This window comes from Halictus rubicundus, chromosome 5, assembly GCF_050948215.1.
Source record: "Halictus rubicundus isolate RS-2024b chromosome 5, iyHalRubi1_principal, whole genome shotgun sequence".
Classification (NCBI taxonomy): domain Eukaryota; kingdom Metazoa; phylum Arthropoda; class Insecta; order Hymenoptera; family Halictidae; genus Halictus; species Halictus rubicundus.
In genome coordinates this window covers 20,722,418-20,748,684 of record NC_135153.1, presented here as the reverse complement: position 1 = coordinate 20,748,684, position 26,267 = coordinate 20,722,418, and the positions used below count along the sequence as shown (strand labels likewise).

The window sequence follows — 26,267 nt, the reverse complement described above, 5'->3', positions numbered from 1 at the left end:
ACAGATTTGCGCGCCGATCAGCTTTTTTCGGCGTGCAACATTAAACAGAAACGCTGATGATGTGTAGACGAATTTTATGCGATTATGACAAAAATGAATAACGACGGATCGTGTTGCCTATAGTATTGCCAAACACACATTTGCAAACATCAACCTTTCCTGAAGATAATAAAAATTCAGCGCAGCTAAATTTTCATTTAGAAATTTATTGTTTCAGTGTAAGGTCAATTTATGCTAATACTTTCTTTACACGGTGTATATTGGAAAAGATATTTGCGAGTGAAAAAAGTGGAAAACTGATTTTAACATAAAAATTCTCTGAAGCGTATTGGTCCGGCGATATCAGTCGTAGCTAGATTTTCATTTAGAAATTTATTGTTTCAGTGTAAAGTCAATTTATGCTAATAGTTTGTTCACGCGGTGTATACTGGAAAAGATATTTGCGAGTGAAAAAAGTGGAAAAATGATATTAGTTCACAAATTCTCTGAAGCGTATTGGTCCGACGATACCAGTCGAACCGAAGGACAAAATGGTGGCTACTTTGAAGTGGACCACCCTGTACGTCCGACGTGGCATGGTGTTTTTCTATGTATCGTTGAACTGTCCTTGGTGTGGAAGAATTTATTCTGACAATGACAGTAATCGTTGAAATCGAATTAATCAGTCGCCTTTTTAACTACTGTTGACCACATTAACATAAGTATAGGGAGCGTAATAATGTTTGCGCAAAGCAATTCGCGTGACCCGAAAAAGGAAGCGAATGACATTAGAAATGACAGTGTCAGCATATTGTCGATCGATGGCACGTTCTCGATCCCCGATGGCACGCGATCCCGAATTATTTTGTGGTCGAACCTCGTCGCGGTAACAATGCGACTCTACGAGTGCTTGATAATATTTTTTGCAACGAGTTGTCTGTGCGATGGATCGCAGCTTCTGGAAATTCGTAAGTTTTTTAATCAAATTATATTACGGTGCATCATTATTTCTTAAACCCTTTACTGTCAAACAGCGATATTTTATTTTTTTGATAAACGTTTATTCCTCCTGATTTATAAATTTTTAAGTAGCACCTTTCTCTAATCTTTTTTTAAAGTGAGATATCATTTTTATTTCATTAGAAAATATATAGAAATAAATTACTCCCGATTTTCACCGATTCTGGGCGAATATGTTTTCAGATAATTATATTCGTTGTGAAAAACACGAATAATTATTGGTATTAGTTCACATTTTCAGTTTACAAAAGTTGGATATTTGACTTTTTCGTAGAATTAAATTTAAAATTGTAGAATTGTGTCGCGTGCTTTTGAAATTCTTGAGGTTGAAATCGGAACGCTCTCATTTAATTCACAATGAGTCGCCTGGCATCTCAGCCAATAGACGCTCAAAGTATTTAGGTTTGCTGTGAACGTTCCGCAAACTTCATTTACAACGTGAATAAACAACAGTTGTAATCGACTTTTATTTTTGATAAGAAGAACTTGTCAAGAACCTTCTGAAATGTTTAAAGTCAAATGTTTACATTTTAAAAAATATTTGTGATAAACGTTTTCCAATTGCACACACACGAAAGTAAAATAAATAATTTACGCATACCACACGATCATTTGCGGATATGTAACAGAATATCGGGAACGGCTTAAATGTATTTTTCTTCCAATTTTCAGCGCCATTTTTGAAAATTTGTCACCGAAGTGATCCAAACATAAGCGATTGTGTGAAGCAAAGCATCAATTTGTTGAAACCGTATTTGAAAGATGGTATCGAGGCTCTTCGAATACCTCCCTGTGAACCATTACGTTTGTCAGAAATAGAAATCAATCAGTCATCCGGACCAATTTACGTTCACGCGAAGTATACGAACATCTCCATCTTCGAGGGCACCAATATTGTACCTAAAAGCGTCAAGTATGTTCATTTTTGCTATAATAACAAATATATTTGGCACGCCCTTTATTAAACCCTTTGCACTCGACTGGTGATTCTGAAGCACCACTAAAAATTTTTGTGGCATTATTTCAAAGAAATTACAAAAAATATTACAAAATATTTGTTACATTACAAAATTTGTATTGAATAGATTACTAAACATTTAAATATTATATGTGGAAATCGGATCAGTTTCGTATGAATAAAATAAAAATATTCTAAGACGGAAGAAAAATTTAGTTTTAGCAAAGGGTTAATATATTTGACACGCCTTTAACTAATTTTCTGCATCGATTGTAGGAAACAGGAGTTAAGTAAAAATGTTCTTTTTCCTAAAATAATTTTAATGCGTGGGAAAAGATAGAACAATATTCTTAAAATTAAGATGTCTTCTATTTTTGCTCTAAATGCATAGAATCCGTAGCTTAAATCATTATTTCATTAAAAAATCTAGTACTAAGATATGTTCCGTACGTTGTTCGTGAGTGTGTGTGTTTAAGACAAAATTGTTTTTTCACCAGGATCGATTTAGATAAAAATCGGATGAGACTGAAGTTCCACATTCCGCGTCTGAGTATGATCACGAATTACAATCTGAACGGCAGGATAATGATGCTACCGATCACTGGAAACGGCGTGGGGCATGGCAACTTCACGGACATTGACGCCATCATTACCCTCCAGATGCAACGTTACCGGGACCAGGAAACAGGACTGATTCATCAGCGTGTCGGTGACATTTACGTGGACTTCGAGATGGATCATGCGTCCATGCACTTGGACAATTTGTTCGACGGTGATGTGACGTTGTCCGGGGCCATGAATCTTTTCCTGAACGAGAACTGGAGAACCGTGGTCGCGGAGGTCAAGCCGAAACTCGAGGAGAAGATCGGCGAGCTGATCAAAGAGTTCACGAACACGATCTTCTCGGAGTTTCCTGAAGACGTGTTACTGCCACCCTGAAAGCAAGTTTGTACATTATTCATAAGTAGACTTCGAATCTTATGTACTTATCACAAAAATTAGTGCAATTTAAAACAGCCAAACAATTCGAAGACTTTACGAGTATTAATATGTTATTTTCACTACATTAAAATTATTAGTGGAAAATAGAAATTTATATTTTTCTGAGTCTTGCAATTGAGGCGCAAACTATTTTATTTTGCATAAAGATCCGGGGTCTATTCGTAAGTATTAAAAGATATTTGTAGAGTATATATTTTAGGGTACAATATAATTTTACGAGCTGTATGCAAAACGTTGGCATACATTTAATAAATATGTAAGGTGTATATTTTTTTGTAATATTTTTCTTGTAAGAATAAAGTCAGTTATATCATAGATGAAGGTTAAATGAAATTCTATTAAAAATGTTTTACGGTTTCAAGATTTGTCTCTAAAGGTGAAATAGAAGTAGGTATGTTTCGTAACATTAAATAGTCAACTTATTAGACGTTTGTTGATAAGCACGTCGGCTTTGTAGCTGCTAGTGCAGGTAATTTTATAGAATCAGTACAAATTAGTACTCGGATTCATTAGAATGATCTGTAATCCTGAACGCAGCTAACCACGCTATGAGACGTGCAAATCGGGAAACCTATCCACAGGCGCAGCTGATTATCCTTCGACGATCATGCTGCTTGAAGACATGATGACATCGTGATGATTATTCACTTTAAGAAATAACTTACATCAATTTCTAATTTCTTAGCAGATAATGTCTACAAATTGCTTCATACCACTCAATCTTTAAATAACTTTTTACCGTATTACCTTTCGACTGCTTTATCACTCGAAATTGTATTAGCGACTTGCGCTCATAGATGGCGTAAAGAAGAAATCTGTGTTACCGACAGAAACAAAACAGAAATTGGTTATCTTACTCCGATCTCTCATTTGTAAATAACAAGATTAGTTCAAAAAATATTAACATACACTGGTTAGACTCCGGATTTTACGATTCATTTTTATAAATACAAAACAGTGAAAAAAGACTTGAAATTAATATATCATTTTCACTAAATTGAAATTGTCTCTTGCAATCGATGCACAAACGTTATATTTTGCATAAAGATCCGGAGTCTAATTGTCTATATATCCCCCATTAAATCATGCGATTCGTTATCAACATAATGAATACGTTTAGTATAATAAAATTTGTCCGAATTACGCGAATAATTCGGAATTGTTCAGTTGTCAATGCACTGTCGAAACGTGTTGTGCAAATGCGGTCCGAACTCTCGGCAAATTTGAATTGCAAATTACAGGATTAGTTGATACCGAAGCAATAATCTTGCTATTATTTTCCGAGATGAGCGGCGGTAATCTCCCGGTATCTTTCGCTGGCGAACATCGCGCCGGGTTAATGACAATCTTGTGAAAGAGGCGGCGCAGAAATGTTAGCGAACTGGGATGAGAAATTGAAAGGAATCTTGCGGCAACTTTGGACGTTGCGCGCAAGTGATATACAACCAACAGCCTCCGCTTTTTTGTTCCTGTTAGTTCTGGTAAAACAGGCTGTAAACAGAAGCGGAGTATAGTTTCCAGCGTCAGGCATGAAGTCGTTACCGTGTAAAATAATTTAGAACCTATGAAAATGATCGCTGCTCATTAGATTATTTAACCTCGACCGTATTACGCAAAGTTAATGAAAAACTTTCTCTATCACAATGTCGGCTTCCGCGTGTTCCGAATAATACAACTCAGCGTTGTTTGGAGCATAACGAAGATTTGCTAAAAATGTTTTATGATTCCTGCGATGAGATTTCCCACTCCGCTGAGTCACTTGCCCGTAGCTGTGCCCGCGGGCATCGGCGGGCGCCCACACTCACAACACAGTAAATACTTTTAAGACTTTTTGTACGGCAATCGTAGTATTATCATGTTAATTACTCTACTCGTTGTCGCCGCGCCTGTAAACAGGCAACCAGCCTTCAAGCGCTGCCTTCCCGACCGTCATGCTTCGTAAATAGCGCTGTAGTCTTGCTGTTAAAAATTCATGACAATATTTTTATGCGAATAGTGATTACTATTACATTTTGGAAACCTTATCTACCGGCGATTATCTCATAATTTTTGGAAGATCTATGGCTTAATTTTTGGTCTGTGGCTACCAAAAGTTTTCTAATAGATCCTTCGACAATAGCATTTTCATCGAACCAATACACCAGGCCTATTAACCTAATCATTTCGTTTCGGATTACCGTGTGAAAGAAAGTTTTTCGTTCAGCACAATTACTGAAAATCCAATTAATAGATTTCCGGTAGATAAACAGTTAATGTCGCAAGGCACGAATTTAATCTGTAGTTAGATTCGTTCGTATAAAAGAAATTCATTATTTATTGTAACATTGGATGTATGTTGTATTGATTGCATAATAATTGACACAGATATTTCGTTACGTGAAAGCTGTGTACCCATTTAATCAGAATCATTTGAGCAATCTTCAACGGGCTACAAAACATATTATATTTGTACGCGGAATTACTTTTACAACAATTTTACAAAAAAAGATACAATGCATTGGTACTTGATTGTATCTGAAAACAATATACCGATTTCGAAATGCGAATAATTTACTGCTGAAAGGTGTTGTAAAAGATAACCAGCGTCTCGTGAGCAAACAAGATTTTAAATAAGAATTGAAAAGCGTAATAACTAAGCATTTAGCACAAACGTGGTATAAAAAGGTCAAGAAAAAACCATTTGTGAATGTGAAATGTAGCCAAGCATTATTGCGTCAATATCCAGAAATAATACTCATGGCTTAACCATTAGGAACACTTTGTTTTCCGTCGATGCATCTTTGCTTAAAGCCTACAGGCTTATACAATAATTTACTTGGCACGTAAGCCGTTATGCTCTTCCTTGGGCCCCTCACCCTATGTCAAATTGGCACAAAGAGTATATTCGCATTAAATGGTAACTTTTTTTTGATTGCCTAATTATTAAGGGGAGCAAGTTAGAAAGTCATAGAGATGAAGAAAATGTACTTGTGGAGTCCTCGAGTGTCGACAGAATGGGCAATAAATTGGGCAAGAGTGACACGAACTCCCAAAATTTCTCCGAACGGTGTAAAGTAGGCAAGAATTTCAAGGTGCTCGAACATTTAACGAGGTTCCACCCAAAACCTAATTCGGCACCGACACACATCATCACTCGATTCCACAAACTTACATATTTTGCACTGACATTAATAAGAAATAAATTAAAAATGAATGGTATAGAATCGTCAATGCCTGCAAAGATTTGTGACGCCATCTTGAAACGAATAATTTTGGAACGAAAATTCCTAGTGTCTTTAAATAAAAATTCAAGGAGAAAATTAATATATTTATTCAATAACATATTTTCCATTCTGTTCTATGACTTTTTACCATTTTTGTTTGAATTGTCAATGCCTGCAAAGATTTCTGACGCCATCTTGAAACGGAAATTCCTAGCGCCTCTAAATAAAAATTCAAAGAGAAAATTAATATATTTATTCAATAACATATTTTCCATTCTGTTCTATGACTTTTTGCCATTTTTGAGGTAACTTATTACGTTATTGAGTAAACCTATGAGTACCTAGAATTATAGAACTAAAAAAGGTTAAATAGGTTTGAAATTAGATATTGTGTAAAAGTATGACTATTCTTATCTGCAAAGAATTGCATAGTAATCGTTGTGAACGCATCCATTTTGGTCGACGAAGCGTTGCAAAAAGCGCCTTTCCTCACCGCTTATTTCCGAGTAATTTGTCACGTATTCATTGCACGAGCGTCATCAAGGACCAATTCAAAAAGACAATGCCACATTACGTATTCATGGCCAGCTATGCAGCCGACAGAAAATCGTGACATAGAATTAACGAATATTAATGCCGATAAAGTTATCTTTAGACGGGAGTTTTCAAAATAAACCATAAGCGCGTCGGTGGGTCGACGTTCGCGGGTCATTTTTAGTCGAGAATAATCGAATTGTTATACAGTTTCCACGGGTCGCGTCGTTTTCGGATTGTATAACAATTCGCTGAATTTAATTAATCAACCCTTTGCACTGTGGAACGCCATTAAAAATTGTCGTGGCATTACTTCAAAGAAATTACAGAAAATATTACAAAATATTTGTTATTAGGTCGTCCCATAAGTTCGTGCCGTGGATATGTTTATATCATTCACCATTGAAAAGTACTTTAATGAAAAACCGCAGAAATTTTATAGTGACGGTATGATGTCTTTGCCAGAAAGGTCAGAAGAAGTTCTGGAACGATGATTACATATTTTATTTTTGGAATTTAAATGGTACAAGAGTAAACCGCACGAACTTATCGGACGACCTGATACATTACAAAATTTGTATTCAATAGATTACTAAACATATTAAAACATATATACATATGTATATACATATACATATTATTTCAATATTATATGTGGAAATCGGATCAGTTTCGCATGAATGGAATGAAAATATTCTAGGACGGAAGAAAAATTTAGTTTTAGAATTAACCCTTAGCTCTCGAACGGCGACTGTAAGGCGCCACTAAAAATTGCTGTTTGTGTTTAATAAATTACTAAACACTTCAGTATTGCACGAGTAATTTGCACGATTTTCGTATGTATACCACGAAAAATATATATATATATAGAAGGGAAATATTCTGGGTCAAAATTTCTTAGTTAAAATTTCTTCGAGTGCAAAGGGTTAATAAAACCGCCGGAATTCGGAACACCTCTTCGGGAAATCCCTTCCTTCTCCTCGCCCGGTGCAATCCTCTTTATGTCAGAATCCTGGCGAGTGATTTTCGAAAATTCGTTCCCACTATCAGCGACGAAAAAAAAAAAAATAAAAAACCGCGGCGTTCAAAGCGCGGGCTTCACCGGGAGGAAAATAGAAAGAGGCGAAGCCGTTCGTTTAAAGCCGGGCAGAAGTTCCGCGGGTAGGGGAACGCTCGCATATAAGACAGAATATGAAGGGGGCCCGTGTTTAGTTTACGAGAGCCAAGCCGCCTAGCCGTCACCTGAAATCCTTCTCCACTGTCGCAAAATTCTCGAACGAGATCCTGTCGTCGTCCCCCCGACAATGTAAACAAAAGACAATGTAAAAACGGGAGAAAGTGTCCAGTCGAAAAATCTTGGTGAATTGTCCCGAGAACTGGTAAACCGTTAAAGTGTGCCCGAAGACCGCTGTCGTCGAGGAAGAAGGACGGAAAAACTAGGATAACAAAACTGACAGGGCAGAGGCATCGAAATCAGAGGTCAATCTCGTGAACCCTCGGGGATGAAACCGTCGAGAATGCGTCGGGGATTGGTTAGTGTGTGGCTGGTGGTGTTCTCGGGCGCGCTGGTGTCTTGTCAGACGAATCCCGACAGCAATTCTGCACTGAACGAGCCGGACTTCGAGACCCGTAAGCTTCCGTGTCCTTCTGAATTAATTCTAGTCCTGGTCTGGTGCACGTGGGTGATCGGAGTCTCGCTGTGTGTCAACGACTATTAATTTCGTTCCGGTTCGGAAAAGAGTGAAATTCGAAATGGAGTGACCTTTGGCAGCTCGGGGGTTGCGCAATCGGGTTCGCTTTCGTAGCGGGTTACGGGCCCGACGTTTTTCGCGAAGCCTCGGTCACGCGACCCAGAGAGTTTCCCAGAAGGTTGCTCCGCGCGGACACTCTTTCTCGCAAGCGTGATGCGCGTTGTAACTCTCGGCGGCTACGTAACAGGTGCACAATGAAGGCGGGTTACTAGCGAGCGATCATTCCTCGCGTATTTTCCTTTTACGATCATCGAGCGTATCTGCCTTTCTCTTTCCGCGTGGAGGGTAATTGCCGGGAACGATTATGTCGCGGAAGCGTGTTCCCTCGCTCTGTCCGATTTCGTTTTGTCAGACCGGCGTCGTCCCTCTTCCCTTGACCAACTAACTCGATTTTCCTTTTTCTTTTTCTTTTTCTTTTTCTTTTTCTTTTCGATTCCGGGTTTTCGAACCACGCGATGGAATCTCTCGTCCAGGAACGACTTCGATTGTTTACCTCGGCCGGGGCTACCCTGTCGACAGAATGACATCCTTTTTTGTACTTCTCAGATGTGGTACTTTCTCTCGAACACGTGCGCCGCGCAGCCGGATTTTCTCCTCCCAATGCGGCAGAATTTTCTCGCACGCTCGATCGATCGATCCGGTCGATCGCCGGTGCTCCAGCGCCGGGCATTTCTCTGTCGGACCGCACGCGGAAATTGAATAGCATTTCGCAGCATTTAGGACAATCTTTAGCGGCCACGACACGGGCAACAATGGGGACATTTATCGTCGGTTTGAAATTGTTCGGTCTTGCCGTGTTTTTGGGATCGTGATGTAAGAGTTTTAACACTAAACCTAGCAAGCACAAAACATATAAGAGTGAAACGTCTTATAGAAGGGAGAAGATTGAATTTATTTAAACTTTGAACGATTTTCATTATAATATGTGCTTAAGTAACGAAATCAATTCATTAATTTCCTATGGAAACGTTTTTATAATTGCAATCATTATGAAATAGGGAACCGGTCATTTTGACCGTGGTAGGTTTAGTGTTAAGCTTCCTCGACACAATTATTAAAAGCCTATTAACACATTGTTGACCGATCACGAACTAACTCGTGTTTTCATGTCCGAACGTTCTTGGGACAATATCATACCAAAAAGGATATAAAAATTTTGTATGTATAACATTATGTATAGAGTTTATTGAAGTTTATTTAGATTGCTTTACTTCCACGTTCAATTATGAAATAATACCTGGTGACACGAGATAGCTCCTGCGTAAAATTGCCGGTCAACTTAGCACTCGAAAATTGCTGTATCATTATTCAAGTAAATTGCGAGTAAATTTGAGTAAATTGCGCCATTTTTGTATTTATAACATGAATATATATATATATATAGAAGGGGGAAATATTCTAGGTCGGAAGAAATGTTTCGGAGTTAAAATAGCTTCGAGTGCAAAGAGTTAATTCCGCAAGTTTGTCCCAGGCCGGGATGGTCGCCAGCTGACCCGACTAAAGGTCAAACGCTTTTCACGTTTAACACTAAACGTAGCATCTCTGTTCAAAATGACCGTTCCAGATTTTTTATTTTACAATTACTGAAATGGTAAAGATGCTTTCGTGGGAAATGATTAAATAAATATATTTAGGACATTTTTATAAGACAACATGCGTTAGTCACTTTTAAGGCTCGGTAGGTTTAGTGTTAAGCTGTTAATTATTTCGGGGTGAGCCGCGATAATGTTGGAAATGTCGATTATTTAACGGGGAACGAATCGGAACGAGTGGAAAAGGGTCAGTGTGCCGCGATATCAAAATATCGGACGCAACGCGTGCCAGATAACGCAATTTAGACACGGTCAGTTTCGACAAAAGTCGCGGTTAGAATTCCGTGATCGTACGTGGATACGCACAACGGCCGGCCGACTTCTATCCGGGCTAGTTAGCTGAAACGGCGAGCGAGACTATTATATTATGCGAGACTACGTTGGTCACTGTACAACATAATGGTACCGGGCATGGCGTAACGGCTCTCGATGGCGTGGCGAAGGTTATGTCAGAGATTGCATAACCGCCGAGGATCGACGGCAATCGGTCGGAGAAAGTACCACAGGCTAGAGCCGGTCTTACGACGCGTATCCTCGTCCCACGACACGCTCGTCCTCGTCTGTTCGCCTCGAATCCTCGAGCGTTTCGAGTGAAAGCGTCACCGTAATCGCCGGTGCATCAGACGGTCCAGATTCCTAGGATGAACAGAATAATAGCGTCGCACCGACTTCGTTAGGTCGTTGCATACGAGATGTCCGAGTTTTAACTAATTCTCTCCTAAATAAACGTATTTATAAAGTAAGTACTACCGTAGAAATCCTTCGGCCGTTCTTCGTTTAAAATATTTCAAAATTCATTTGCCAAATCTTGTACCTCTCGAACTAATAAAATTATTCATTTCTACTTGTCCATTTCAAAAAACTGTTTTTCCCAAGCTCTGCTTGACATTATTACAGTACTTACGATGTAATTACGCGTATTGCTCCGACAGTAAAGCGTTTCCTCCTTACGAGACTCGGAATTTGCCTCCATGGAAAAGTGACAGCTTTCATCGATAGTCACCGAAGGGGAAGAAAAAATGTTCGTGGGTTTCCACGTAATTCCTTCGAGCGAATAAGAAGGCACGCGAGAGCTCTCAGATATTTTTCACTGATAGAATGATTGGTGTCGTTGCTGCGAGTATTATTATACTGATTTGTCACAACACTTTCTTGCGCAGTCTGCGAAACGCGTTTGAATGTTCTCGAAACTTTCTGGTGGAACAGTCACGACTTCAGTGGAAAAACCCCGATTAGGTGAAAAATAAGCGGTTGAGGTTCGATGGCGGATACGGTGAGTAATTTTGACACTGACGTGACCGGCTGTTCTTGCCGGTTCGGTCGCTTTCGTCTATTCTCAAGTGCGGCCGGATTGTCGGTGTTGCAAAACACCGCGGAATATTGCGAAGAACGGTTTCCCCATCCACGGGCAAATAAGTGACACGCACTGTCACTTAATTTCTGGCTGCGATCGGGCTCGGTAATGCGCGTATCCCGTAACGCACATGTCGCTACACGCGTCGAAGTCTCCGGTTACCGCTCCCGACTCATAGTGTCGCGAGTGGCCATTTTAGGTGGGAAAAAATCATCAAAAATCAGAAAGTAGATATAACATTCATATATTCCTCTTTCGGAATGTTTACTGAGCCTAATTATACCCATAGTAATTCATTTAATAGCTATATTATTATCGAAATCAATACTTGAAACTCCGAACCGTAATACTCTTGAACGATTTTTTTATATCTTATCTGCTCTTTCTTCAGGTCACAACATTAATTTTCTAAATTTCGAGAAATTTGTTCGCGAAACAAAAGATTTATATTTTATATCCTTGCTTTTATATGCCTGTTACAGTGCACAAATTATTATTTCATAGTGCAGAAATAAGTAAATCATGCCAATTGGTACGATGTCCGAAGAGGCTAAAGAAGCTCGCAACAAAGGCATAAGAAGGTTTAGGATTGGTTACACAAGGAATTTATTGTTATATTTAGATATTATTGTTATACTTATTTAATATGATATTTTTTATTTATTTTTACATTTGTTCCTATAATTCATATAATATTTTTCAATATAAATATTACTTTTAAAGGTTCTACGTATGTTGAATCTCGTTTCATGTCCTAACAGAAAATTTCAATCGTTTTGAAGAAGCATGAAACGATCTATGATTTTTTTCCCACCTAGAATGGCCATTCGCGACACTCTTTTCTCCATCGAATTAAAATATCATTTCTCGCGCCATCTTCTCCCACACCCTCGAATTATAGTGGCTTCAACGCCCTTTAAAAATGATACCGTTTCGAACGGTACATCAGCCATTGCGCACGCCTGAAGTGGAAAAAATGATTTGAGGAGAACATTACGGGTTACCCGGTGTAATATATTTCCTACCGTTAGGTAACAGTCGGATCCTAATTATTCGCCGGATAATATATTCAATTAGAGCTTTTGAAAATTGGACGAACTCGCCGAAGGTATCGGAAGTGAGAGGCAGTTGCGTAAAAGTAAGGGAAGTAGGAAGACTCGGTAATTCGTCATGATAACAAAGTCACGATTGCGTGACTTCGCGTGAACTTAACGTTCCACAGATCTACTGCATTATTGCGTCGAATGTTTACGCCCGGGTTCATTCATTAGATTCTATATCTTTCACAGCCGAGTACATAATACCGTGTAGTAGATCGGACCCGAAGATAGAGGCATGCTTCCAGAAGACGCTGAATCATCTTCAGCCGTACCTGCTCAAAGGTGAGATACTATTTCATGCTATTTAATATTCGATTAATCAATTTCTACCCTCGGTAATATGTATCTCCAGGTATTCCGGACTTGGATCTGCCGCCGATCGAACCGTTGATCATTCCGGAGCTCGGGATGGAAAATGGACAAGGGGCTGTGCGCATCCGCGCCCTCTTCTCCAACATCACTGTGATAGGGGCTGGAAATTATTCTATCACGAAGACGCGACTCGACGTCACCTCGTACAGGCTCGACCTGCATCTCGGCTTCCCGAAGATCGAACTTCAAGGTCGCTACGAGGTGGTTGGAAACGTGCTTCTCTTCCCGATTCAGAGCCACGGCGACTTTTGGGCGCTTTTTGGTAAGCTGATCGCTGCTTTTTCCTGCAAAAGAGAAAGTTACTTCAAATAACCTCGGGAATCAGCTCTTCCGGTCACTGTCGGTAAAGTAGACCTGTGTTACGTGCTGTTCCATATTATTCTCTGTTCCCAGGTGACGTGTTAGCCATCGCCCGTGTCCAGGGTGCCGAGGAGATCCGCGACGGTGTCCGATACTTGAAGGTGGCGCGGATGTTGGTGGACTTCAGTCTGGGTCGTGCCCGGTTTCGCGTGGTCGACCAGCTGAACGGCGACAACGTGATCGGCCAAGCGATGAATCAGTTTCTCAACCAGAATGCGAAGGAGATCATCGAAGAAATGAGACCGGCCGCGAGCGCGAGCATCGCGAAACACTTCAAGGACTTCCTCGGCAAGGCCTTGACCAAAGTGCCGCTGAAAGTTTGGCTCCACGACACGTAGTTTCGCCGAGTCGGCCATTCCAAAGACGAAAAATGAGAAATTCCCGTCGCCTCGAGGGATTCCACGCTGCCCCCCACCCCCCACCACCACCCCCAACACCGCGGGCCCAACCATACTCTACATATGCGGCACGATCCGGAGGCCTCGCGCGTTCTGAAATCGCGGCGACCATGTGCCGCTCGAGTACTTCGACGGACTAACAAATCTGCGAATTTTTTACGTGCTTAAATTTACATTTTATGCTCGTCGGTTCTGCCAAGTGTTGCGAGTACTCGAGCGCACCTTCTAATTAGAATTATTAGTGACAATTACAGTACTGCTAGCATTATCGGTACGGTAGAACCTCGACCCGATTATTATTTATTAGTTGCTTCCGAAGCAATTCGATTATTGTTAGATTGCGGATCTTTATGCGATTTTCCAGGTCGTTCGTTGCAAATTGAGTCGAGAGACAAATCTATTTACGCAATTGCGAGATTCGTTGTACGAAAACTAGACGAAAAACGTTGGTATTGTTTAAGAAACGTTTTCGTATTTTTCATAAATTCGCGTATGCCACTAATGCATAATGATCCGCAGTCACGATTTTTTCTGTTTTTCTGTCGTTCAATTTTATCCGCGTTTTCGAGTGACACGATGCCATCGTGTTACGGTAATCGAGGTTTTATCGTATTACTTTTCTATTGCTTCTGAGGTTAAACTGAAAGCATAGTTCAGTGTAGTATTAATTTTATCGAGCAGTGATCTCTTATCTATCTAATATCGAATGCGCGTTACACGACTACTACTTTCACCGGTTCGTTGCAACTGAAGTAGAAGTCGTTCCTTGAAGATCCCCCGGTAAAGTAGGAGGGAAAGGCTTCTCTTCAAGTATGCTTCACAGATACAAAACACGAATCCTTAAATCCGATTATTTATGTAAAAATTACTGCAGCATTATTCAGATGTAATTAGTAATTATCGTACAATGCTCTCTCAACACACACACACACACACCGGTGATTCTCAATCATGTACGCTAGCACTCACAGGTTCCCGAGTTTTTGCAATTAAAATGTCGAGAATCGCTGTCCTGCGCATGCATACTATTCGCTTTGTAAATATAGTCTTTGTAAAATACAATTTCAAATTTCAAAGGTACGTTGTCTTTTCCCAATATCCCATACAGATACATTTGTTGTTAGCACTCTTGCTGTAAATGTCCAAAAGATCTTGCCTTGAAGTCTGTGATCGGTGATTAGGCGTTCTCGGAGCGTCACAGTGGTCGGTAAGAGCGGAAGCTGCAACGAAAATTTAAAAACGATTATTTTCGGAATTGAAAATTGTTGTGTCATTGATGTCGTTGCTTGACAAGAACGATCCGTCTACGAAGATTCTATTACAAATTAAGATTCTATTATAAATGAAATTTTTCATGTCAGAACCGATTTGCGCGAGTTCGTCGAAAAATGGAGCGTGGCCAAATTCGACGGAAACAAGAAACGAAACGTTGGAGTCGCGCAACGTTGCCCGATAATGAATTAGAACCGTGGTAGAACTGTATCTGTCGACCTCCGACCTGTTCGTCCCTCCCCCTGTTTCGGTGCCGCGTCCCTTCGGCCTAAGACAACTGACTTATGTCAGATCTTACAGAGCGGAGACGCGCGTCGAAACAAGAGTCTCGTCACTCGACAACGGCGGATCGGGGAACGGTGTCGCTTTGGTGCGTACGTTGTTCGCGATAGCGGTGATAAGAGGACCCGAAGAAGACGAAGAAGAAGCCGAGCGACGCCAGTCGGTCCTGAATGTAACGCGGCGCGACGACTTTGTTGCGCGACACCACGGCACACGGAGGGTTGTTCGACGGAGTGACGGGAGCAATCAGTGCTCTAGCTAATTGCCAGGACAATGATGGCTCAATTCACCAAGAGGCAATGGCTTACGCTAATCGTTATTAGCCTCGCCGATTTCGCCAACGCTATTTGCGTCTCGCTGCAGGCGCCCTTCTACCCTCAAGAGGTGAGTTCGCACCTTCTCCCTTGCATCTCCAGCCCCTGAAACTGAACAAGTGACAGTTAACAATATCCGAGGGAATGTCAGTATTTAGTCGTTAAATAATTTCTTATTGATTATTAACAGTATAAAAATTCAAGCAAACAATCTCCTAAAATATTCGGTATATCAGTTTGAACCCTGGTCTTCGAGTTACCGTTCGCTTTATCTTTCCGTGAAAAGTTGAAATCTGTGTGCACTTCAACAATACCTTTAAATTGTGACTAAGGTCACCGAGTTGCCAGTGTTTACTCATTTATCTCTGGTAGGCTCGACTTAGATTATTCCTTGCATATTTATCTCCCCCGAAGTAGAATTGTTTTAATGGGCTAATAATAGGTCAATAGATCTAACAATAAGTAGCAACGTGTACGAGCAACCGAGAAATTGTTAAGCAACATTAGCCGTGATAAAGTTCTTCCCTCTTTTAACCCTTTGCGCTCGAAGCTATTTTAATGTAAAAAATATTTTGAATAATGATACAGCAATTTTTAGTGGCGCCTTACTGTCACCATTCGAGCGCTAAGGGTTAATAATTTCAGCGAGATTTCTAAATTCTCGTAAGATTATAGTCTTCTCACTGTTTCGAATTCTACCTAACCATTTTTGCTACAAATGTCTAAAATTCCTAGTCCAGTAATGTCGGCAACTAGTGGCTAGATTATTTGTCAATCACTTAGAAATCTCGTGAAAAAAGTGTGAATGGAAAGTCATGAAAAAAGAAAAACAAGAGGAAAAAAGGTTGTACAGGCATTTAAGTATTTCTTATTTAATGATTGCTTATCGTCGAGGGGTTAAATATATGGACGGTGCAGTATAAGTTATCGGGCCGCGTGGTTCATTAAGAAGTACGAGTACATGTGCCCGTCTGGTGCGAGGCCTGTCACAGCAAAATATATTCAGAGCATACGTAAAACCGTAATCTTAATGTTCCTTATTTTCTTATGTTTTTTAAATGGCTTAATTATCGCCCGGGATTATTAAATGTTCCATGTGTAAACAAAATATGTTCAACCGTGGCATAATACCTAATAACTTTGTCTTGAAAACTTGATTAATCTTCTGCGAAAATTTCGTTTGTTCATAAGGAAGAGAATCGTGTGTAAACAAAAACAGCGTAATCGTATCGGACGCTCCAACGTTATAATTATGTCGAATTTGCTTAACCTTCGGACTCCTGCGGGCGCTATGCCGGAGTCATTTCTGACCCACGCCGATATCTCATTATAATTTTCTTTCGATATAAGACGAAGGCTCGGGACCGGTTTTCGTCCTATTTCGAATGAAGGAGACGATTTTCTTATATCGAGATAAAAAGCGTCATCTCATATATAATAACGATAAAATTGTGCATATTGACGGTCGCTCGAGTTTATTCCTACCGCGAGGGGTCACGAATGACCCCGGGAGGGTTAACCACTAATTACGTCTAAACAATGCATTTTAATGAAGCCTCTCGAACGGTTAAATGTTGTTTACTGTGCAAAACAGAACAGAGTTTCTGATTATGAGTGATCGTTCCATCGTTTCGTCGCATGTTATTTCAACGCACATGTGGCAATCTTAATTAACTACCATAGCTGGACCGATTTTATAAATACAGCGGACGCTTATCTCGTAAAATATTGACATTACCATAGTGCGAGAAACCTTCGTCACAATGACAGTCACTTCGGTTGTTATTCTGTGCAGTTATTATTGTCAAAATGGCAATTACCGAGATTGTAAAGATGCGTCCATGAGAAATTGTTCAACATATTTATTTCTCAGAGTATATATTATGAAAGATAGATTTTTGTTATTTTTATAAAATAATGTAAAATACTCATTCTCAGTCATTCTTTCGAGTCCAGTGTCTGTACATTATTTTATATGTCTCTTTGTATGGACTTTCAAAATGATGTAAAAAATTATGCAAATTGAACGATCGTAAGGGAACAATTATCTAACTGACCAATCGTGTAAAGGTCAACGTTCGTTCGAGAAATCGTTTGATAACGTGTAGACTGTTTATTCGAACAAATTGAAATGTTTGCTGTAATCGGCAACGTAAAACGCAAAACGATGCTCCATTAACATTGTTTCGAATTATCGAGCAGTATCGGCAAGATTTATCACGAGACAATGGATTTTATGCATTCACGACAAAAATGCGTAGGTGTAATCCGAAACAGCGAAAACAGAAGAATTTAAAACTACTGTTACATTATTTCTGTTAAACATATTAAGAAAGTAAATAAATTTCTATTTCACCCCAGTCGGTTGCAAATCTGGTAGAAAATTTTTATTTTGCGTAACAATGTGCCGTCTAGTTATGACAGATCGATTGTTTATTAAATTCTTGCTGGAGAATGTAACTTTTGCGAATAGGATATAAAAGAGCAGTTAAGTTATGAAAGACAGTTAACTCAAAAGTCACTAATTAAACAACAAATGGTATTTGAGATACTTTTAACGACACTTCCGATGACTGTGGTTACATTAAACCGCCAAGATACATTTCTTAAAAAGCATGATGCAATTCGTGTCGATTATTTCCGTATAAACTAATCCGTATGAATAGTCAATACATGTACAGGGTGTCCCAAAAATACTTCCTTGAAAGATGCGCTTCCCGAGGTCATTTGAAGTAACTTTTTCCCTTGTGAAAATGTTGTACGCAGCTTTGTTAAACAGTTATTAACGACAAACACGGACCAATCAGAACGCGACTATCCTTTCAAGGAAGTAGAAAATTTTTGGGAGACCCTGTATAGGATGACTTGTTGAAATAGGCAAACTGCAAGCATTAGTCAGACGCTAATGGTGTACTTTTATTTTCGCTCATCCTTCTCCCCCTTACAGATTAGGTATCCAAGCAATTAGCAAACCATTGACTAATCCTGATGCACCGAAGATATTGTAAATCGGTTGTTTAACCGATTTACCTTTTCAATGATTCACCAGACAAGCTATCAGTGATTCATCCGGTTGCGTTTCGAACGCGTTCGCCTCTAAAATTATGTAACACGGTTGTAATTGTTACAAAAATATTGTTCCACCGTAATCTGTACCGTGTTTGTAAACAATTGTTCCGTGGCACGTTTCATCTTCTCAATAATACGGAAGGTATTAAAAAACTCTTGGAACTGTTTCAAATCAATTCTCAAACGGCGAAATCAATTTCCTGTTGTTTATTGTTTCATTTTTTAACTAGAGTGTTGATTTTTATATTTTTAAAACTTCTCCAATAATAAAATGATCTCGATCGCGGTACACGTGCGTTTAGCCCTGACGATTGATATCGTGTCGAGACGTTCACGCACACTTATTGGCGTGTATCATAATTGGCCTAATCCCGACAAGACCGCATATAATTACTTATAATAAACCGTAATCTACCGAGACAGAATAAAAACATCCGATTAGTCAGCGGCTTCGAGAGATTTCTTAATCTCAAAGAAATTTGTGCTACAACAAATTTAGTCTAAAAATATCAGCTAGCCGTTTTTAATCGGCCGATTGACATTTAATGAGACGCGACAGTTTTTTTTCATGATGTTAACGCAATTCATTTGGTTTTCAGTCTTCTGCGAAAACTCTAGCGAGATCGAAATCAATTTGGTCGAAAATCTCTCGTCTCATTTTGGAAACATCTCGAGCATCATTTTTTATCGGTCATTGCAGTCTCACCACTTATTGTTACAAAAATCTTTTACCGTTTGTAATTCTGCGGCGCCGGTGTGTAATAAACTTTAACTAACTCTAATTATTTGTATTTCTTGTCCGCAGGCTGAGAAAAAGGGTGCATCCCCCTCAGAATATGGCTTGGTCTTTGGAATCTTCGAGCTGGTCGTCTTCATTATCAGTCCTGTGTACGGGCAATATGTAGGTGAAATTATTAATAATTACCAGTACCGGTCAAACGACCTTTAGTATACAATTGTTGAAATTACTCCTATAGAAAATAGTTCAACTTCTTTATTCAGATTTATGAAGTATATGAAATATAAAAGATTTTTTAGGTTACAATTATTGAAATTACTCCTATAGAAAATAGTTCAATTTCTTTCTTCAAATTTATAAAGTATATGAAATATAAAAGATTTTTTAGTTTACAATTATTGAAATTACTCCTATGGAAAATGATTCAGTTTCTTTATTGAAATTGATGAAGAGTATGAAATATAAAACAGTAAAATATTAAGAGTATTCTCATATTTCAGAAGTTTGTCTTCTTAAATTCTTTTAATCTTCTTACTATCTTAAACGACAAGTACTTGATATTATCCTAAATGCATAAAATCTGCAAAAATCAGCATCTGTTCCAATTGTTAAATCGTAACGCCTGAAGAATGTACACCCGATTCGTCCACTCTGCTTGGACGTCGGCGGTTTGCCTGCTCGCAGGCGCCACGCTTTATCTGTAATGTTTTTCATTCTGACGAAATACTGAAAGTCTCTTACGGCGCCGACATAAAACAGTTATCTCGAGAAATAATCTCATAAAATGGTCAAACGATCTTCTTAATCTACTAACGGCTGTACAAATGCCACGAATATATCATTTCAGCCGCAAAAGTAACACCATAGACAGTAAAATTAAGATAATATTAGTCCTAACTAAACTGCGGATCTTTATGCAGAATATTTTCTAATTATACCTAACAGAAAGTTAAATACAAATGTTTCTTTACAGAATGATCATTCACAGTTAAGGTTTTATTCATTTATAGTATCTATCTATACCTTTTTTTATTTTAAACAATAAGCAAAAGAAACTGACCACAGCGTTGTATTTCGCGAGCATTTTAATCATTTCTGCTGTGCCTCGATTGATCCTGCCACTGTTCTACTCACAGTGACAGTGAAACACGTTCGTACATAAAATATATAAACAATATCATTACGATTAATAATACTAGGCGCAGATAAAGATGTTCTTAAAGCCAACAATGATACATTTTGTTTACATATTGCGAACTGCCATTGTTCTACATTTTCGTTTGATCCAGTTGCACCGTATTGGCCCGAAGTTGCTCTTCAACGGCGGCATCCTGACGACAGGCACTTGCGCGATCTTCTTCGGTCTGCTGGACAAGGTCAACGGCCATTATCCCTTCATAGTTCTCTCGTTCGTAATTAGGATCGTGGAGGCGATGGGCAACGCGGCCTTCCTTACGGCCAGTTTCGCCATTATCGCCAAAGAGTTCCCAGACAATGTAGCCACGACCTTCGCCAGCCTCGAAACCTTTTTCGGTTTGGGCCTCATAGTTGGGCCAACGGTTGGCGGCGCTCTCTATCAGGTAAACCAATAATACCACGTCAAAATATTCGTCACGTTCTATCCGGTATTAACGGCGTTTATATCGATCCCTTGTTTTCTTCCCCCGAGCTGTCCTGTTCGCACGATGAATCACGTGCACAGCGGTATTCACGTGAACGACCATAAACGCCCCGGGGACCGTCGTAGCGTCGCGTCCGGAAACGAGTCTTGAAAAGGCTTTACCTGAGCGCGACCTCTTGTCCCGCGCATTAATCAATGGGAATTTTCAAAATAGGTTGGCGGGTATACAACCCCGTTCGTCGTACTGGGCTCGGCTTTGTTTACGACCGCTGTAATGACCATTTTCATTCTACCGGTTCATCCTAACAGCAGCGAAACTACCCAGTCCTCGGGAGGTGAGTTTTTCGTATTGCTAATGAAGCGTCGTCAAAATTAAGCGTTCTCTTAATCACGCGCTATCTCGTCACGACACACAGAGGCCCCATCACGAGTTGTTTACGTCGGAATAACTTTTCCAAAATTGGACCGAACGACTTGACTTCTGTTTTTTTAGCAATTACGGGCATTGATTTACCTAGCGCAAAAACGATTATGAAAAAATTGCGATTGCTAGGAATTAGAAAGTAAACAGAGCACTTTTTGAAATTATTTTTGTTTCGGCCCGTAATGAAAATTTAAAATATCCGTCATTCGCAGATCTATTGGGTTAGAACGAAAGTTCGTAGCGTTTTCAAATTAAAATACGAAGATATTATTAGTTTTATTTATACTGTTAGTTTTTGCCATTATATTGCCACGTTATACAGGACGGCCCAAAAATGTTGTATTTCCTTAAAAGGGGTGATTCCTAAGGTGATTTGAAATAACTTTTCCCTTTGAGAAAATGTTCCCCGTTATATGAAAAGACTGTGAAAATCACCCTTTTCAAGGAAACACAACATTTTTGGGACAACCTGTATCGAAACTATACTGTTTTCAGGTGTGACGCAGGTTCTCAAGGTTCCCGGTGTATTGGTCGCCACGTCGTCCATAATCGCGACCAGTATGAGCATAGGATTCTTGCAAGCCACGCTGGAGCCGCATTTAAGACAATTCAAATTGAGTCCCGTTATTTTGGGGCTAATGTTCGTCCTTAATGGCGGCACTTACGCCATCACAGCTCCGGCATGGGGTTGGCTTTGCGACAAACACTCCCATCCAAAAGTAATTATCGAAATGTCATTAAGATTCGTCGGTGAAAGCACTTTAAGAGAAAGAAGAAACGAGTCGTGATCGTGAATATTTCGGACCTTCGTTAGCATAACTATAATTTCCAGGTGGCTACGGCGGCAGGATGTCTTCTGGTGTGCGTAGGATTCTGTTTGGTAGGACCGGCGCCCTTTATACCGAGCCCAACCATAATCTGGTTGACCCTCACCGGTCTCGTCATTCACGGTTTGGGCATGGCTGCGCAGCTGGTTGCCAGTTTCACGGATGCCATGAGAACGTCCATGTAAGTGTTAAGAATTCGATGGAATATATTATATTTTAAATGAGAATTATCAGTGAAGAAAATCGATCTAACAATACACTGTTCAATAATGTTCAGAGATTATGGGTTCCCGAACAACCTCGAGACGTATGGTCTCATTAGCGGCCTGTGGACAAGCACCTTCGCCCTTGGTGCCTTCATTGGACCCAGCGTAGCAGGAATCCTCATGGACAATATAGGTTTCAGGAACGCCAGCATGTTCATAGTAATGCTTCACCTGCTAGTGGTAAGATATCCTTTAATAAGAAAATATGTTGCCGGTAAGGTAGGTTTCATAAGCAACCGTGACGTCACTATGGGGCTTTTCCGTGGTCAGAAGCGTTGGGTGAAAGATAAATCTAGAGCGGGGAGTTCCTCACAAGTCCTACTTTTGCGTTTTCGCGAAATGGTTCGCAGTACAGTAAATTCTGATTACGAGTCAGTGCCAACCTTACAATTTGGAGTCAGTGGAACAACTCCCACCATCGCGGTGAGTGGCCGAAGCTCGAGACCAGAAGACCACTACTAATCCAATTAGAAAACTTCTTTACTTTTCATTATTTTTTTATGAAACTTGTACCGACATATTTGTGGCATTTTTCTGATTAAAATGAAACTAAGCACAATACAATTCCGATGGTATTTACTTGTGCAATGAACGATGAAAGTTACATCCCATGACAAATACATTACCGGAAAATTAGTGTAAATGTGACCCGAATTATATCGCGTTTGGTATTAATCAGAAAAATGCCACGAATCTGTTGGTAAAATGTTCATAAAAATATAGCGAAAAATAAAGAACTTTTGTAATACAGCCGACAATGTTGTGACACGCACGTCCGTGCAAAGACATTTCCTCAGTCTTGTTGTCACTGGCGGTTGGTCATAGATTTTTCATGACTTGTAGACGGATATGACTCTTAGGTTTCCAGCGTGCCCTGTGCATTTTAAATGCGACGCTCGGCGGGAACCTCAGATTTCGTCTAAGAGTCAAAAGAATGGCGGCGAGCGACTCGTAACGAGAATTGACTCGGTAGCACGTTGCCAAGCATCGATTGGTTCGCAGGGCGTGATGGCGGCGGTGTTCCTGAGCAGTTGCACGCGAAGACGAAAACTGTACACGGAGATCGGTGCGACGGAAGACTTGAGGATACCGCTGACAGACAGCGAGCATTCTCGAAGCGGCAGCTTGCGGCACGGAGGACGGGGCCAGGGTGTTCCGATCGACAGGCCCGGCGGCATGAATTCCCTGATCGCGTGCAACAGTTACTCGAACATGGCGGGCGCGTGGTCTCGGGCGTCGTACAGCGGCCGCTATTCCCACAGTTATGGCTCGGTCGAGGCGAAGAGGTACCTGGAGATAACCACGTGATGGCCGCGGGTGCGCGTCAACGCAATCGGCGATGTAAATCTCGGGCAGGGTCGCGACAACAGCTCGTCCTATCCATTTCGATCCTCTCTCCTCCTTCTCCGAATGTATTACAGTATTCTCTCCGGAACTGTCGCGAATGTCTCCACCGTAACTGTCAACATTCTGTCCCCACGCTGTGGTACACATGCTCCGGTCGTCAGGCGATTCCCCGGGTCCACGGTAAGGTAACACGGGTTTTCCTACGGGTTCGCGTTGGATTCCTTGGCGTTCGCGCATACGTGACACACCCACGCACGTGCGCGAATTCTTCGGAACAATAGCCACGGCCGACGACGACGACGTCGCCACTTACCCGGTGCCGCACGTGCATGTGCAAAGACACCGGAGGAGCCGATGCATTTCTGCCACTTTCGCACGGAACACGCATCGATGATTCATTTCGTACACTACCGGTTTCGAGCTCCAAGTGAAACGAACCCTGTTGCGTGCATTCGAACGGCGACGCGGCGAACCTTTTGTATTAATACTTTGAAGCATTTCAAATCTCTCCCGGACCTGGACACTGAATTAACAACAAAGTCGTTAACATTCCACGGTTTTCTCCATTTTTACCGTCCATTGTGTCCTCTGTTCTGTACACCCTTCTGGGGTGAACCCTTCGCTTTCAGTTCTTTTCTTTTTTACGGTGAACAAAATTCTTTTCAAACTGTCATGTGAACGTGCGAACTTTTGAGTATAAAGCGTGAAATTTTCGTGGAGAAATTCGAAAAGCGAAACACTTGCCAGCCGTTTCCGTGCGACGCCCATTGGAAAAGCTTTTTTCGCAATTTTCAACTGAAACGAAAATAGACGATTGAAAAAACACGATTATATTGCCTGTGGATTAATAAAATGATTAAGAGAAGGAACGAATGTTTGTGCAGCTCCCGTTTCCAGCAATCGACTTGGAAAATTTTGTGTTTCGTAGAAAGATCCGGAGTTTGATTGTTAAGTGCCACACGAGGCGAAGATGGCTCCGGCTTGATTTCTGTTATCAGACCAGCGCCAAGCTTAATTACCTACAACCAGAAAAGAGTCGATGATAATTGCCGGTAGCAGGTCGGTGGCTCGTGCAGCAGCCACCTGAAAACCACAATCGCGGCGTTGCTGCAATTGGTAATTAGTCGAGGAATTAGCGCGGCTAATGTGAAGCGATCATGCTGTTATGAAACGATTACAACAGAATTAAGAGCGTATTTAACTTCAGAGTCACATTTATCCGACTGTTTGAGCCGCTCGTCTCTCCGACACTTATTGTCCCGAGTGCGCGTAGACGAACATGTTTTATGTTTATGCAACTCGCAGCGAAAATTGTCCGGTCTCGCGCATTGACGATAAAGCTTGCTTCAATCAGTTTACACGACGGAAATAAATTATCAGCTTTTAGTTTAACGTATTTTTGTCGAACGTTAAGGAAATGGGCCTCACATTCAAAATCGTAAGTGTAATGCAGTGCTGCTCCACGTGCCTATTTCCGGGCAAGGGCATATCAAGGGCATCGCCAGATCAAGACTTGTTCCCCTACTCTAATTTCCCCTTCTACCGCGCTATTCGCCTACTCCGCCTCGGCCCGGTCACGTGACGCGTTCCGTCTCTCTCGCGTCACAATGTCACGTGACTAACTCGGTACTGGAGGGGGTACAGAGAGAGGGTAACTTTTTCCCCTCGATTCGTGCTCCCTCCCCTCATCTGGCGACTATGGCCACGGACAAGTGACCTAACGGAGTGGTGGTAAGTCGTAGCACAGCCGTAGCTGTGACAAATACATGCAGCCTTCCCCGCAAGGGCGTGGCTAAATTTTCCCCTAGATAGATACAGCCCCTGTTAAACAATTTAAATTATTAATAGACTTCCAAAAATTATGAAAATAATGTAACAGTATTTTTGAACTCTCCCAACGGTTTTACTGTTTTCAATCAAACCTAGGAATTTTTAATAATAAAATCCGCTGCCTAGCAACGAGTCGTTCGAAATTATTTCCAAAAACAAGAATTGCGTCTTCCAATTAAATGGTAGATAATTGTCTCCTAGTGGAGTGCGTAAAATATCCATAAAAACAAATTCGCGCAAGGGTAAAATTAGGAAAATTATTCCGGCCGATGACCCAGTAGATAAAACGCTGCGAGTGTACGGTACGGGGGCACCGTAATTATTTTTTCAAACACAAACGAGCATGAAAGCGAAGTGTAGGAACGAAAGGAAGAGGAGTGAATTATTAACGCACGCGGGGGTCAACGGTGTGCATCCAAGTGTCCATGGATGCAGGTTAACCCCCTTTTCCTCTCGGTTTATGCTTCTTTCTTCGCGACGTGAAACGTCTCGCGGATCCTCCATGATTCATCGTATCGCAGAGAACCGAGGAAACGGCCGCGCACGGTCGAGGGCGCAATCAAGATACGCATCAGATCAACGACTTTTTTTCACCCCCTTTCCTTTGTCTCGAATCCCGTGGCAATGTCTTCTCGGCTGCCTTTATTGTTACA

At 40.7% G+C, this 26,267-nt stretch overlaps 3 protein-coding genes across 3 annotated transcripts; all 3 read left to right on the top strand.

The window, feature by feature from the left end:
- The first annotated feature begins 852 nt into the window (after nucleotides 1–852).
- LOC143354532 (protein takeout) lies at nucleotides 853–3,263 on the top strand. The gene is made up of 3 exons (XM_076788705.1): nucleotides 853–947; nucleotides 1,672–1,912; nucleotides 2,455–3,263. Exons 1-3 carry the CDS (start codon nucleotides 872–874, stop codon nucleotides 2,894–2,896), a joined length of 759 nt encoding a protein of 252 aa, XP_076644820.1. The 5' UTR covers nucleotides 853–871; the 3' UTR covers nucleotides 2,897–3,263.
- Nucleotides 3,264–8,171: 4,908 nt separating this feature from the next.
- On the top strand, nucleotides 8,172–14,134 carry LOC143354531 (protein takeout). The gene is made up of 4 exons (XM_076788704.1): nucleotides 8,172–8,325; nucleotides 12,683–12,775; nucleotides 12,846–13,127; nucleotides 13,259–14,134. The coding sequence occupies exons 1-4, from the start codon at nucleotides 8,199–8,201 to the stop codon at nucleotides 13,561–13,563; spliced, it is 807 nt and encodes a 268-aa protein (XP_076644819.1). The 5' UTR covers nucleotides 8,172–8,198; the 3' UTR covers nucleotides 13,564–14,134.
- Nucleotides 14,135–15,203: 1,069 nt separating this feature from the next.
- Nucleotides 15,204–24,645, top strand: LOC143354676 (MFS-type transporter SLC18B1). The gene is made up of 8 exons (XM_076788936.1): nucleotides 15,204–15,561; nucleotides 19,366–19,461; nucleotides 20,589–20,879; nucleotides 21,135–21,255; nucleotides 21,840–22,063; nucleotides 22,177–22,352; nucleotides 22,449–22,617; nucleotides 23,440–24,645. The coding sequence occupies exons 1-8, from the start codon at nucleotides 15,451–15,453 to the stop codon at nucleotides 23,743–23,745; spliced, it is 1,494 nt and encodes a 497-aa protein (XP_076645051.1). The 5' UTR covers nucleotides 15,204–15,450; the 3' UTR covers nucleotides 23,746–24,645.
- The last annotated feature ends 1,622 nt before the right edge of the window (nucleotides 24,646–26,267 follow it).